Source organism: Girardinichthys multiradiatus, chromosome 13, assembly GCF_021462225.1.
Source record: "Girardinichthys multiradiatus isolate DD_20200921_A chromosome 13, DD_fGirMul_XY1, whole genome shotgun sequence".
Classification (NCBI taxonomy): Eukaryota; Metazoa; Chordata; class Actinopteri; order Cyprinodontiformes; family Goodeidae; genus Girardinichthys; species Girardinichthys multiradiatus.
In genome coordinates, this window is record NC_061806.1 from 1,302,737 (window position 1) to 1,317,837 (window position 15,101).

General features: G+C 37.7%; 1 protein-coding gene across 5 annotated transcripts in view; it reads right to left on the minus strand.

Annotated features, from left to right (window-relative positions):
• The window catches only part of LOC124878881 (receptor-type tyrosine-protein phosphatase U-like), a 334,335-nt gene that overhangs the window by 82,815 nt on the left and 236,419 nt on the right, over positions 1-15,101 (minus strand). For all 5 annotated transcript variants that reach the window (XM_047383059.1, XM_047383057.1, XM_047383058.1 and 2 more), the window contains exons 11-13: positions 14,138-14,240; positions 12,314-12,593; positions 4,977-5,013 (exon numbers count right to left, since the gene is read on the minus strand). In XM_047383059.1, the coding sequence (XP_047239015.1) occupies positions 4,977-5,013; positions 12,314-12,593; positions 14,138-14,240 (420 nt within the window). The remainder of the gene's footprint in view (positions 1-4,976; positions 5,014-12,313; positions 12,594-14,137; positions 14,241-15,101) is intronic.

Below are 15,101 nucleotides of genomic sequence, written 5' to 3' on the forward strand. Positions count from 1 at the left end.
TGTAGAAGAGTTAATTGTAACAACAACAACAAAGACCCAACTGTGGTCATACCCACTGGGCTTAATGGATGTGCACTAAAGATAGCTGGTGACATGTTCCATAATAATTTTTTATATCCACATGCTGGATCGCAATTTATCAGGTAAGACATACTGCATTAATCTGCAGAGGAAAGGGAACACAAGTCCTGAGCTTCCAGCAGGGAGACAGAGCCATAAGGGTCTTGAATGGATAAAACTCACGGTGGAGCAGAATCCCACTGCACTCTTTCCATTAGTCATTTACAATGTTGTCCTTCACTAAATAATCCAAGCACAAGTCATTTGCTATGCCTCTGATGAGTTCTGAGATACGCTTCCTTAATAACTTTACTCCACTGAAAGCAACTAGAAATAACATCCTGTGCAGGTCTGGTAAATAATCGAAATTAACCTTTTTTATCATTTCCAGGCAGCTTAGGAGTTTGTTAGGCAAAGCGCATAAAGTGATCTGTAATTACCTGGACTATAAAAGCACGTTAGATGTTCTTCCCATTTTTGGAACAAGTTATTTTATGTGTGCAGCATGAGTCACTTCACACCAACAGAACAATAATTTTGATTCATTTCAATGTAACTGCTTTTTCTACTCCTGTTTTCTTTTCAGTTGCCTCCTGGCTACTATTTCTAAGAAATGTTGTTTCAGTCCAAAAGAGCAAAACCTTTACTATTGTAAGAATATCACAATTATTCATTTCCACTCACTTTAACCTCCTAATGTAAAGTTTATTCTCCAGCTCTTTTTATTTCTGTTAAATATCATGAAATGAGGAGTGTTGTCCTTACACCACACAGGGCATCTCAGAAGATCAATTAGTGGCAAAACTCTTGGCACTAATTTTGAGGTTGATGTTGACTTGTGCTTTGATTGGGTCATTTTAACACATGAATATGCTTCGAGCTACACGATTATAGCTTCAGAACCCCGGTGGAAAACTATTCCATTGTTTCTTCATTGTCTTGGTTGAAAGTCAGCCATTGCACCAGCCTCAGGTCTCTTCGGAGGGTTTCTTACCAGATTACCTTAAATTTAGCTCCAGCCGTCTTTCAATCTACTCAAATCAAATTACTCTGTCCCTGCTGAAGAAAATCACCCCACAACATGATGCTGCCACTGCCATGTTTAACTGTGGAGATAGTGTGATGAGTAGCGATTGCAAGACAACTACTCTTCCTACTGAGCCACAGTCGCCTATATAGCAAAAGACTATAACTACGGTACAAAGTGTTTTGTTAACAATTGCTGAGTTGTGAAGTGGATTTTAAGTAAAAACATAACATTTTCCAAGAAGCGAATGTGAATCTGACGCTTTTTAAGGGGTTAAACTGACAAGAAGAGCTATCCTAAGACAAAATGCGAAGAAAATACAGGCTGAGGGGTAGGATGGTGAGAGGTAAGGAGAAGAGGCCAGGATGAGACTTAATGGCATTTCTGAGCCACCTCTGAGACAAATGTGTCCTCTGGTTCCACCCACTGCCGTCTGATATATGCACAGATACAGGAAAAATGGCTACTGAAGCCCAAATCCCCCACTGGTGTGATGTGCTGGCATCCAGCACTGTTCTTCACATTTTGAGGAGAGCAGTGACCTGAATCCTAATCATCAGGTACTTTCCTCTAGAGTTTTTCAAACTTAATTCAGTTGTAACCATGGATGAAAAACCTCCATTTACTGTCTTCTCTGCCTTACCCCATTGTTTGAACTGCTATGCTTCTGACCATGCCTGTCTCTCAGGCAAACAGTCCTGGTCCCTTCCATCACTCAGGACAGACATAAAAGTCAACATTGCTACACTGTGGGTTTCAAAGCCCTCTGAGCCCTGGAGGGCTTTGCCTACATTTAAGCATCAGTGATTCTTGTGGAAAATAATGAGAACTGAGCTTCATGTTAGTAATCAAGCTTCCTACGGTCTCCATTTAGGACATATTGCCATAAGACCCTGCTCCCTGTTCGTTCGCCTAAAAGGGGCCAGATGCCGGATTGTAATGCTAAACCAGGACCAGACAAATGGAAATATTAAAAAAATATGTTGCAAGTGTCTTTGAATATTGCTGTATGTTGTCCATATATTTCCTGAACTACCAAAACACTTTAATCCAGACTTTCATAGCAAATACATGTTGTACCTTGCAAACACTAACTTTAATGTATGCTTATAGGTATTTATTTGGTAGACCAACCCAAAGTAGCAGAGATTAAAGAAGTTTTCAAATTTACAAATAAAAATTTTCCCTTTACTTAGATACTTCCGCAGAAGAAATCTGGGGTAGTCGACTGCTTTCAGAAGTCAAATAATTAGTAAATAGAGTCTATCTGTTTCCGCTGGTATTTTGATTATTTATATTTGGTAACGAGTTCCAAGACTTTGAGGTAGGAACGCCTTATTGCATCATCTTAATCTTTCGCTCGATCTAGAGATTCTTCATCAGATTCTGGTTGGGTCTGTTGGTTGGCACATCCAAAACCCCGGCTTTATTTCCAGCTGGAATACAGTGGAGACATAGAGAGCTGAACCCCAGAAATAATTTAATTCTACCTAGTTGCTATTTACAGTATGACCTACAAAACTCATTATATTCAGATGATAGATAATACTCATTAGCGTGTTAAACATTTTTTGGTACCATTACACTTTCATATATATTTAGGGAATTTTACAGTGCAACATATTATACTTTTTGTATATTAATGCATCTAATTATTTAGAAGGTAGTCATTAGAAACAAAAATAGAAGCTAAATAGACTTTGTGGGGAATGTGGGGTCTGCCCCTTGTGGTGTAGCAACTTAATTAGACAAGGAAGTTTACATGTAAAAATAAAGCAGCATCAAAGAACATTACAGTTTTTTTAAAGCAGAAATATTAGCTAAAATGTTTTGTTACTTGGTAAAACAAAAAGTTGCTTTTCAACCATGTGACCCAAGAACATTGTTCCCCAACACATGAAATCTTCTAATTTGTCCTGTTTGTCAGTTGTCCAAAACTGAGATGTTTATGTAAATTAGTTCCTGTATGCTGAGAGTTTCTGCTTAGCGAGACTATTGCTGCTTCAGCTTTATTAGTCTAGGAATACAGATCTCCAACCATTGCAACAGCAGAGTCCAGAATGTGATTAAATACAGTGAAATCAGACCATTCCAGCAACTATATCATAGCACTTACGTTTCCAAAGCCAAGTACTGTCACTCCAAATAATATGGAAATGTGTAACTATAATGGATTTTAAATGAGCAGTGCTCATCCAGAGTGCGAGTCGGGTAGAGAAGAAAGGAGATCCGGTTGAGATCCAACTTCATTTTGAGTAATAAAACTACAACCTTATTCTGACACAGTGATTACTCTTAATAACTTATGCAAAGTCACTGCAAACATTATGGAAAAATGTTACTGCGGCAACATTTTACAGAGCCAGAATGCATAGTTTTTTAATAATTAAAGCTCATCCCTAGGGAACAGTAACCATACACAAATGCAGCTGCCAAGTGTCTACTTCTATCAAAATTTACATTTAATTAATGATCCACAAACCCAGGAAATTTGATTGCTTTAATTTGTCTCGGAACAAACACACTGCGAAATATTGTAATATTACCAGTTTAAACCTCATAAAATGGCCTTTGCAAGAAGGTTACTCCCTTAGCTTTAAAAAAGAGTTTCCACTTGATTTAATGAATTTTTATAATATTTCCATATGTCCCTGATTTCACTGATGTATTTAATGTTCCATAAATACTATAAAACACTGACTGGGTTTAAATGTTAAACATGGATTACTCTATTTGAACAGTTTAAACAGCAAATATCAACTGACGAGCAGATTAAACTGGCAAATCAATGAAGAAGTACTGGGATTATTTAACTAGTAAAACAGGGTCCCTAGAAAAGAATTATCTTGTAACCAAGGCCATTGTCTGCTGTAGATTTCTACCCTGGTAATCTGATTTGGCCCTGATTCCAGTACTGGAAATGACAGGATTAAAAAATGACTCCCAAAACTGCAGTGGATACACCTCTCAAGCCTCCTTTTTCCATGTTTTAGGAACCAGCTAGAGTTACAGTATTACAGCTTGGCACTGCAGGAAGTTAGAAAAGTAACTGTTCATGCTTCCTTGAACCATTGAAAAATAATACATTATTCAAAAAAAGTCGTCTTTGACAGTTTTTTTTCCTCATGACAGCCGCTAGCAGAAAGGAAATGGGTCTCTTAATGGGTCTCTTCATTTTCATGACTATTTACATTTTAGATTCTCACCAAAGGCAACAAAACTGTGAATAATAAACACATGGCATTATGTAGTATACACAAAGTGTGAAATAACTCTAAACATTTTTATATTTTATATTTTTCAAAATATCCACTCTTTGCTTTGATGACTGATTTGCTCTCTTAGCATTCTCTCCCTGAGGCTCATGAGGTGGTCACCTGAAATGGTTTTCCAAAGAGTCTTGAAAGAACTTTCCAGAGGTTCATTGAGAGACGGCCAAAGGTTAATATTTCAGTCATCACAGCAAAGGGCGGCTTCTTTAAGGAATCTAAAATATAAAACATATTTAAAGTTATTTTACAATTGTTTGTTTGCTACATAATTCCATATGTGTTCATTCACTGTTTTGATGCCTTCAGTGAGAATCAACGTACAATGTAAACAGTCATAAACATAAATAAAACCAGTAAATGAGAAAAGTGTTCTAAAACTTTTGACCGGTAGTGTATATGTACACACACACTGAAAGAGGATTTTGTGAAGTTGGTTTATTACCCTGAGAGGACCACTACTCTTTTTTTATGTGTTTTACATCTCCTCACTTTATACAAGAAAACATCAGAAGAGAGACCTCAGTCAAAGCTATTTGTAACATCAATGAAAGGAGACTAAGAGATTATCACATTTTGCTGTTAACAGAGAAACTTCAAAAATGACAGATGAGACTTACCCTTGCGAGCAATCCGAATACAATTTATCCTGGTCTCCTGTGGGAAAAAGAAAAGTATCAGTTCATTCATTTTTGCTTGATACCATGAAGATACAAAAAAAACCTAAGAAAAAACATGATTTCAGCCTAATAATGAGCCAGTCTGCAAAAATTCCATTCTGTTTCTACAGCATTTTATGAATAAGATCAGATATTGTCCAGAGCTGTCTTTGCTAAAGAAAATAATAAATATTTTACTACAGATGACATCGCCTTGTGACCCTACTTTGTAAGATGTGAGATGTTCCTGCCTATCAGTAGATCTTAATATACTGATAGGTTTTTCTCAAGCTAAAACAGTCACTACTTTTTAGGAGATAAGGCAAAACTTAGAAAATTAGGATTTAAAAAAGTTAAATCAGCCTCCACTGGTAATTACGCTAATCTGTGCTTTGAGACTTAAATCAAAGCCCTTTCACTCAAGCAGGCAATTACATTTGTAATTGGAAATCTCTTTCTATTTTCCATTGTCTTACAGTTATAGATAGGTTTTATTTACATCCACCACAGGAGTTATTAAAGCAGCAGCAGGGAGTGTCGTTCTGTTCCTTAGTCATGGTGGGTTTTGGTTTCAGGGCAGGAAAACTATCAGACTTCTGAGACCAAAGCAGACTTCTACTGTCTTAAAAATCTCCAATCCTGGAAACAATGAAGCAGTTGATGCAACGCAATGTTATGAATCTTTAAACTGTTGCCATATTTGCATTGGGTGTTCATTTACACAACAGATTATAATTATTTACTGGAGAGGTCGGAGACTGTGCACCACTAATAATTATCATGTGTGAAACACATACTAGGAATGGAACTTGTAAAGCATTTGTAGTAAAAGTTGGAATTAAAGTGGTGTAAAACAGGAAAATATAGAGGTTTGAGTCACCATGCCTTACTTTAAACTGGAGGTTTTCCTTCCTAACCTATATGTATTTCTTTATATAATTTGGTTCTGCCTTGAGACAACATTTGATGTGAATCAGCACTATATAAATGAACTGAGCTGAACTGAAATGAGAATAGACTGAATCTAAACAGAAACATGGGAATTAAAACCAAAGCACTTGTAAACAATCAGTCATCCACCCTTTAATCCACCCATTCACACACTGACAGTGGTAGACTACACTGTAGCCACAGCTGCTCTGTGATGACTGTGAAGTGAGCCTGCCATACAATCGGCACCACCAGGCCTTCTGACCACCACCAGCAGGCAAGGTGGGTGAAGTGTCTTGCCCGAGGACACAACAACTGAGATGGACAGAGTGGGGGTTCTAACCCGCAACCCACCGGTTCCAGGACAAACCGCTACCACCATGGACCCAGGAGAGAGGAACAGGGGACGAGTTGGAGTAATATTTCAGCGTTTGTCAGTTATTATGAGGGACAACAGTAAATTCACAATTTGTCATTTTAAGGTTTGTTAACATTAGAAACCATATGGCATCAGCTTTGAGAGCTTTGCAGTGAATGCTGGGAAAGCCATAAAAGGTCTGATTATTTTACTGTTACGGCATCAGTGCTGCTGGCTGTATTGAAGAGACCAGAAAGAAAAGGAAAGAAAAAAGGATGCAATGACTTTGTTTGACTGAGCTTTGAAAACCTCTGGTTTGAAGGGAAGGCATTTTTATCTGACATAAAGGTTAATTAGCCAGAGCTAAAGTGAACTCCTGTTTTAATGATGTGTTTAAAAACATTTTAGACCAATGCTGTGAGGAGACATTTCTGGCTTGTGCTTTGGGAAAGCAAAAAAGCAAATACAAGACCGCTTAAAGTAGCAAATAAAGATAATATGCCACTCCAGAGCAGGATAAAACAAAAATTACCTGCTGTCTATATTACATCTAAAACCCCCAAAAACTACTTACATTATTATTTATTTTATAAGTCGTAGCACGGAGCTGCTTTAGGTAATGGATATTTTGGAACAAATGTAGTCTTTTCCACAGAGCAGGGTAACTCCACAAAGAAAAATTACAAGTAAAGATGGTGTACGTTTCTGTGTTTTGCACAAAAACTGGATACACCAATCACTTGTCTTTCAAACCCCAGTGACAGTATATTTGCTAAAGCAATTACTGTTTCCAATACAGCGGAGGCTCGCAGTCCGTGGCAAGCCTGGAACATCTAATTTATCCAAGGTAATTGTCAAAATAATTAATTTTTTTCTCCTCACGTTCTCACACGAAATCTAAACTCCGAAAGAAAATATATTTCAGGAAATAGATTAGAAACGAAAATGATTGCAGGTAAAACAAATGATGCTTTTTTATGGGAGAAATAATAGAAACAGAGTCCATAATGGTCACATTCAAAGGGGCTGATTCTTATCCAACATACATACATACATCATACATCATACATACATACATACATCATACATCATACATACATACATACATCATACATCCTACATACATACATACATCATGCATACATCATACATCATACATACATACATACATACATACATACATTACACATACATACATACATACATACATCATACACCATACATACATTATACATCATACATACATCATACATCATACATACATACATCATACATACATACATACATACATACATCATACATACATACATACATACATACATCATACATACATCATACATACATGCATACATCATACATACATCATACATACATACATACATACATCATACATATATCATACATACATACATTCATCATACATACATACATAATACATACATACATACATACATACATACATCATACATCATACATCAAACATCATACATACGTACATCATACATCATATATACATACATACATACATCAATTATACATACATACATACATCATACATACATCATGCATACATACATGCATACATCATATATCATACATACATACATGCATACATACATACATACATACATACATCATACATACATACATACATACATACATACATCATACATCATACATACATACATACATACATGCATACATCATACATACATCAAACATCATACATACATACATACATACATCATACATACATACATAATACATACATACATACATACATACATACATACATACATCATACATCAAACATCATACATACGTACATCATACATCATATATACATACATACATACATCAATCATACATACATACATACATACATACATACATACATACATACATACATACATCATGCATACATACATACATACATCATACATACATACATAATACATACATACATACATACATACATACATCATACATCAAACATCATACATACGTACATCATACATCATATATACATACATACATACATCAATCATACATACATACATACATACATCATACATACATACATACATACATACATACATCATACATACATCATGCATACATACATGCATACATCATATATCATACATACATACATGCATACATACATACATACATACATACATACATCATACATACATACATACATACATACATACATACATACATACATACACACACACACACACACACACACACTCACTCTTGTTTTGCTATATGTAGTGAGGACCATGTGTTTTCTCCCATTGACTTCCATTGATTTTCAGTCATTTTCAACCCTTTCTATGCCCTAACCCTGACAATAACCCTAAACCTAACCATTACCAGTGCATTCCTAACCCTAACCGTAACCTAAACTCAATTCACATCTTAGTCCTAAACCTTACCGTTAGCAAAATAGGTCGTGAGGACCAGCAAAATGTCCTCAATTTGGTACAAACGGTCCTCAATTTGATGGTGAAATCGGGAAAATGGTTCTCACTGTGATGCATACAGGAACACACACACACACACACACATACATACATACATACATACATCATACATACATACATACATACATACATACATCATACATACATACATACATACATACATACATACATACATACATACATACATCATACATACATACATACATCATACATACATACATACATACATACATCATACATACATACATACATACTTACATACATACATACATACATACATACATACATACATACATACATCATACATACATACATACATACATACATACATACATACATACATACATCATACATACATACATACATCATACATACATACATACATACATACATACATCATACATACATACATACATCATACATACATACATACATCATACATACATACATACATACATACATACATACATACATACATACATACATACATACATACATACATCATACATACATACATACATCATACATACATACATACATACATCATACATACATACATACATACTTACATACACACATACATACATACATACATACATACATACATACATACATACATACATACATACATACATACATACATACATACATACATACATACATACATACATACATACATACATACATACATACATACATACATACATACATACATACATACATACATACATACATACCTACGTACATACATACATACATACACACAGGAATATCTCAAAGAATTTGAAGATAGTGAAAAAGTTTAATATTTTTTGTCACTCATTTGAGGAAGTGAAACACATTTTCCATGTAGATTCTTCACCCATTGAGTGAAATATTTCAAGACATTATTTCTTGTAATCTAGCTGATAATGGCTTACAGATAAGAAATATTGATAAGTTTTTCACAATATTCTAATTATGTTTTCTTTTTTCCTTTTTTTAAATATATTTTTTCGGCATTAGTGGCCTTTATTTATTTTTTTGACAGTAGGCAGACAGGACGGAGGGGTAGAGAGAGGGGGAGACATTCGGCAAATATCGCCGGGTCCGGGACTCAAACCCGGGACGGCCGCTTCGAGGACTGTAGGCTCGGTATATGGTCGCGCCTTTAACCCCTACACCATCAGCACCGCGCCCCAATTATGTTTTCTAGTTTTTAAGATGCACCGGTGCATGTTGGACTCCGGCAGGGCTGCTCTTTGTCACCGGTCCTGTTCATAACTTTTATGGACAGGATATCTAGACGCAGCCAAGGGTCGGAGCGGGTCTGGTTTGGGGACCGGTGGATTTCGTCTCTTCTTTTTGCAGATGACGTGATCCTGCTGGCCTCCTCTAGCCAAGACCTACAGCATGCACTGGGGCTGGGATGAAGATCAGCTCCTCCAAGTTCTCGACCAGAAAAGGGTGGCTTGTCCTCTTCAAGTTGGAGGGGAGTTCCTGCCTCAAGTGGAGGAGTTTAAGCATCTCGGGGTCTTGTTCACGAGTGAGGGAAGAATGGAGCGGAAGATCGACAGACGGATCAGTGCGGCTGCCACAGTAATGGGGGTGCTGTGCCGGTCCATTGTGGTGAGGAGAGAGCTGAGCTGAAAAGCGAAGCTCTCGATTTACCGGTCGGTCTACGTTCCTACCCTCACCTATGGCCATGAACTTTGGGTCTTGACCGAAAGATCGAGATCCCGGATACAAGTGGCTGAAATGAGCTTCCTCCGTGGGGTGGCCGGGCACTCCCTTAGAGATAGGGTGAGGAGCTCGGCCATCCAGGAGGAGCTCGGAGTAGAGCCGCTGCTCCTCCACATCGAGAGTAGCCAGTTGAGGTGGCTCGGGCATCTATACCGGATGCCTCCTGGACACCTTCCTCGGGAGGTGTTCCAGGCACGTCCCACCAGGAGGAGGCCCAGGGGACGGCCCAGGACACGCTGGAGGGACTATGTCTCTCGGCTGGACTGGGAACGCCTTGGGCTCCCTCTGGAGGAACTGGAGGAGGTGTCTGGGGTGAGGGACGTCTTGGTGTCTCTGCTGAGTCAGCTGCCCCCACGACCTGGTCCCGGATAAGCGGAAGACGACGAGTACGAGTATGAGTTTTTAAGATGTACATTTATATAAAGGGGGGAACAAACAAGTGCTTTATGTGAAGACAAAAGCACATAGCAGTGGAACAATAAAGGAAAGAAAAGTAGGACTATAGACTGAAATTAATGAATGCACTTGATGCATTTTGGTATAATTGTGTCAAAATGTGTTTTGACTGGACACAGCATTGGTACTGCACATAATATTGATGTACAGTCTACTCTTCTAATCTTCTGAATTTTCTCAGTGAAGAAGTTAGCAAATTCACTGCAGGTCCTGGTAGAGTGGAGTAAAGATGCTACAGACACAGGAAGGTTTGTTAACCTGTCGACCATAGCAAACAAGGCAGGAATATTTACTGAGTTATACCATAAAGTGGAGGAGTGACAGTAAGCTTGGTTAAAGGTTCCAGTTGCACTGTCCTTAAAAAAAGTATTGTCTTATAATGTCTCTTTGGCTAATTGAGTCGATGGAAATGATGCTTTCAGAGATAATAAAATGGTCAGAGAAGGCAACATCAGTCACCTTGGAGATGTTTAGGTCCCTACTGATGATCGAGTCCAAAATATGTTCCCATTTGTGTGTTGGTTGTTTAACATGTTGAGTCAAGCCAAAATTTTTAACTGTATGACATTGTTGTTTCGTCCATCTGTATTGGGGTTTGTCAGCATGGATGTTGAAGTCTCCCTCAATTAAACAGTCGTAATCAACACATATCATAAATAGAAGAAAATTGAAATCATTGCTTTGGATTTCGGAGGCTTGTGTACATTAGAACCATAACATCAACATTATGCTCGGTAATGAAGTCATTGATTAAAAATGATTTTTCTGACAAAGACCTAATGTTTAATAGTGGCAATTATCATTTGTTGTGAGAACAACATGCTGTTGTTTCCTCCTTTTTGCTGGGGTTGAAGAAACGTTTCTCTGTATTGAAGGTCAAGCTATTTCATTTAGAACTGACCAGAGATCTGGTTTGCTTTGTTTTTATTGATAAACGATAAGCAGGTAACAGCCACTGATGGACAGACGGACAAACGGACAAAACAACAAAACCACTTGAAAATGGTCGATGATGTTGTCCAGAATTATGTTTTAAAACTGTGCTCTTACAATAACTGTATAAGTCTGTATGAGTCTTTTCTTTTTCGATTCTTCTTTGTTTTCCTGAGGTATTTTAGGGACAAAAGCACCTAACTTTTTCTTCTCTGGATTACTCAGAAATGAGCCATCATTACGATAAAAACTAGCCTGTCCATCCTAAAAAAGGCAAATCACACCCCATGCTCCTTGATAAAGTCTCTAGCTTACTGCCCGCAAGTTTTTAACCAGCGAGATACTAAGTCAAGGTTGTTGAAACATATCAGTGGAATGGATCAAACAGGCATCGTAACAATTCCTACCCCTTTGAAGTTGCTGCTAGCCTGGAAGTAGATGAGGTAGTTCTTGGTAGGGTCTAAAGGACTGTTCCAGTAGCCATTGTAGGTGTGATTGTCACCCACAGTGAAAGGCGTGGCCTCGGGCAGGCTGCTGGGGGCCAGCTCAGCTGTGTAGTAATGTGGGGCCCCTTTGATCTGCGCTTCACTGTGGGAGTTTGCAGTTGGGAAGCAGTCGACGGTTCCCAGCTCCCTCCTCCTCACCCGGCGGGAGCCATCCTCAACCACCACAACCACCTGGTAGGCACTGGGAGAGATGAATAAGAGGTCAATCCCTCTACAATTACAGTCCAGATATAGCGGCAGGAGCTAAGGGTCCTGAGTCTTATGGGGCCCAAGCTTTTTTATCTTCTAAATAAATGGTTTGCCAAACTGCTTTTTACAAGCTTCCAAACATTCACTGTTTTGATGCCTTCAGTGAGAATCTACGTACAATGTAAATAGTCATAAACATAAATAAAACCAGTAAATGAGAAAGTGTTTATTTTTTTCTTATTCTTCTTTTTTTGGACAGTTTGTGAAAAACCCATTTGGAACATTTTTTGTTAGTGCGTTCTATGTAGGATTTTGTACTTTATAAGCTGAAGGTTGCCATTTTGGGTCATTCTAAAAGCTTTTATGCAACTTTTACTCTAATCGCTAAATATTGTACCCATAGATAGATCAACTGCCAATTTATTGATAGGATAGGATGCTTTTATTTTTCCCCCAATAAATATATACTATTCTTTTAAAATAACTCAATGCCTGGACTTCTTTTTATACCAACTACATAAAGTTAGTTCAATAAGCAGAGCCTTTAACATTTGGTCACCCTGACAGAACCATGCTGTCTTGTGACAGAACCTTAGCACACAACAGATTGTATCAGTTTCTATTTTCATTTATGTCCTGAAGAAATGCTGTTCCATTAAGGCCAGGATGTTGTTTATCAGATTTTCTAAATCCTACATGTAGAATAAAATTGGATTCTGATGCTAGTTATAGGGAAACAGCCACCAGCAGCTGTCAGCATATGATTAGTAGTAGTGTGCTGTCAGTTCACAGCAGTCTGAGGCAGTAACGAAGGCACATTACAGCATTTATTCACTGTGTGCTTGTTGTTGCATCCCTGGAATGATCAAACCGTAGATCACCGTATTCAGTCTTTTCTATCACCGTACATCAACACATTTAAATGTACTCAATTGGGAGTTTGGTTTTTAATCTTTTTTTACAAATGAAAATTAAAAAATGTCATGTGCACCTGTATGGACGTCCAGACTAATTCTAGAGAATCTGTGACTTCACAGACGCTCTCCAACAAAATGGAACTAAGCTTGAGCAATTTTGCAAAAAGTCTAAACATGCAAAGCTACATGGAAAAATATTCGCACCACACTTTTTAAAGAAAAAATGAAAACCATATATCCTTTTACCTCAAAACTATGTTATTACATTCTATATTCATTACTGTATATACTTGGTGATTGTTTTCCTATTACATTAAATTCTAATTAAATACATAATTTGTTGTTGAAGCATGAAAAAAAGATGCATAATTTTAAAAGCACTGTACATGTCCTCATTAACTCCTTTAACTCTGAAGACTCTGATCCTAGATGAGCACAGCATGACAGGTTTAGAGTTCCTGATACATTTTGCTTTCGAAGCGTGTCGGCTGCTCTCCGAGCCTAACGAAGCACTTCTCAATGCCCCACAGAGCTCTTTGTGACTGCAGCTATAAATATCAGTGTGCGTAGCAGCAGTGATTGAGCGCTGGTGTGGGTGAAGAGCATTTATTAGTTGTACCTGACAGGCGCTCCTCTCCCCAGGGCAGGGCGCAGCAGCACGGTGATGGTACTCTCTGACTCGCTGAGCGGAGACGGAATGTCTTCATAGTCGAACACTGGGGCTGGGAACAGAGATGGAGAAGAAACACACACACAAACACACACACACTTTAAAGAGATGGGTCAGAGACATGCACACAGAAATATTCCAAACAAAACCCTAAAATTACACACATCTAATTTTTTTAAGATTTTTGCTGAGATATTTAAGACATTTTTAACCTCGGAATGTGTGCACCAGTTTTACTAGACCTCCCACACGGTGCAGCCAAAGATACAGAAAACAAGATGCTTTTAAAAATAATTAGGATTTATTTCAAAGTTTCACAACCTCAGCAAATCTCTGGGAACCTTGAGGTGGAGTATGACCATGTCCCGACTACAGGTTGTAGATTAATTGGAGGATATACCGAAATAAAGCGCTATCTGAGAACAACATATGAACTCTGTGTGGAAGGGACGAGGTGAATGTTTCTGTACTTCTGCTTCCGATTTAAAGAAACTGCAACTGACCATCTGAATTTAAGGTTCTTGATGATCTAGAAAACTGTTTCATCACATTTGCACTCAAACCAAGCTAGAATGAAATCTGCGCCAGGACAAAAATACAAGTAGGATCTATTTCTTTTTCCTAACTGTTTTAAGCTAATGTTGAGAATGAATATTAGCAGCCACTCAGAGCTAACAACAGTGTGAATTAACACAAAAGCTGAGACCATAAATTGGCTACAGAAATGTAGCTATGACTCTAGGTGCTTACAGAGCTCACAGCCACCAGTATCCTTCACATGTTTGATATTTTAGACAAAAAAAAAAAATGATGGACTGAATATGCTAATACCCAATAAAAGGTAGAAAGTTTTCACACCCATTTCAGCATCCATACCTGCAGTCTTGGCCTTCACAAACACTGCCTCTGTAAC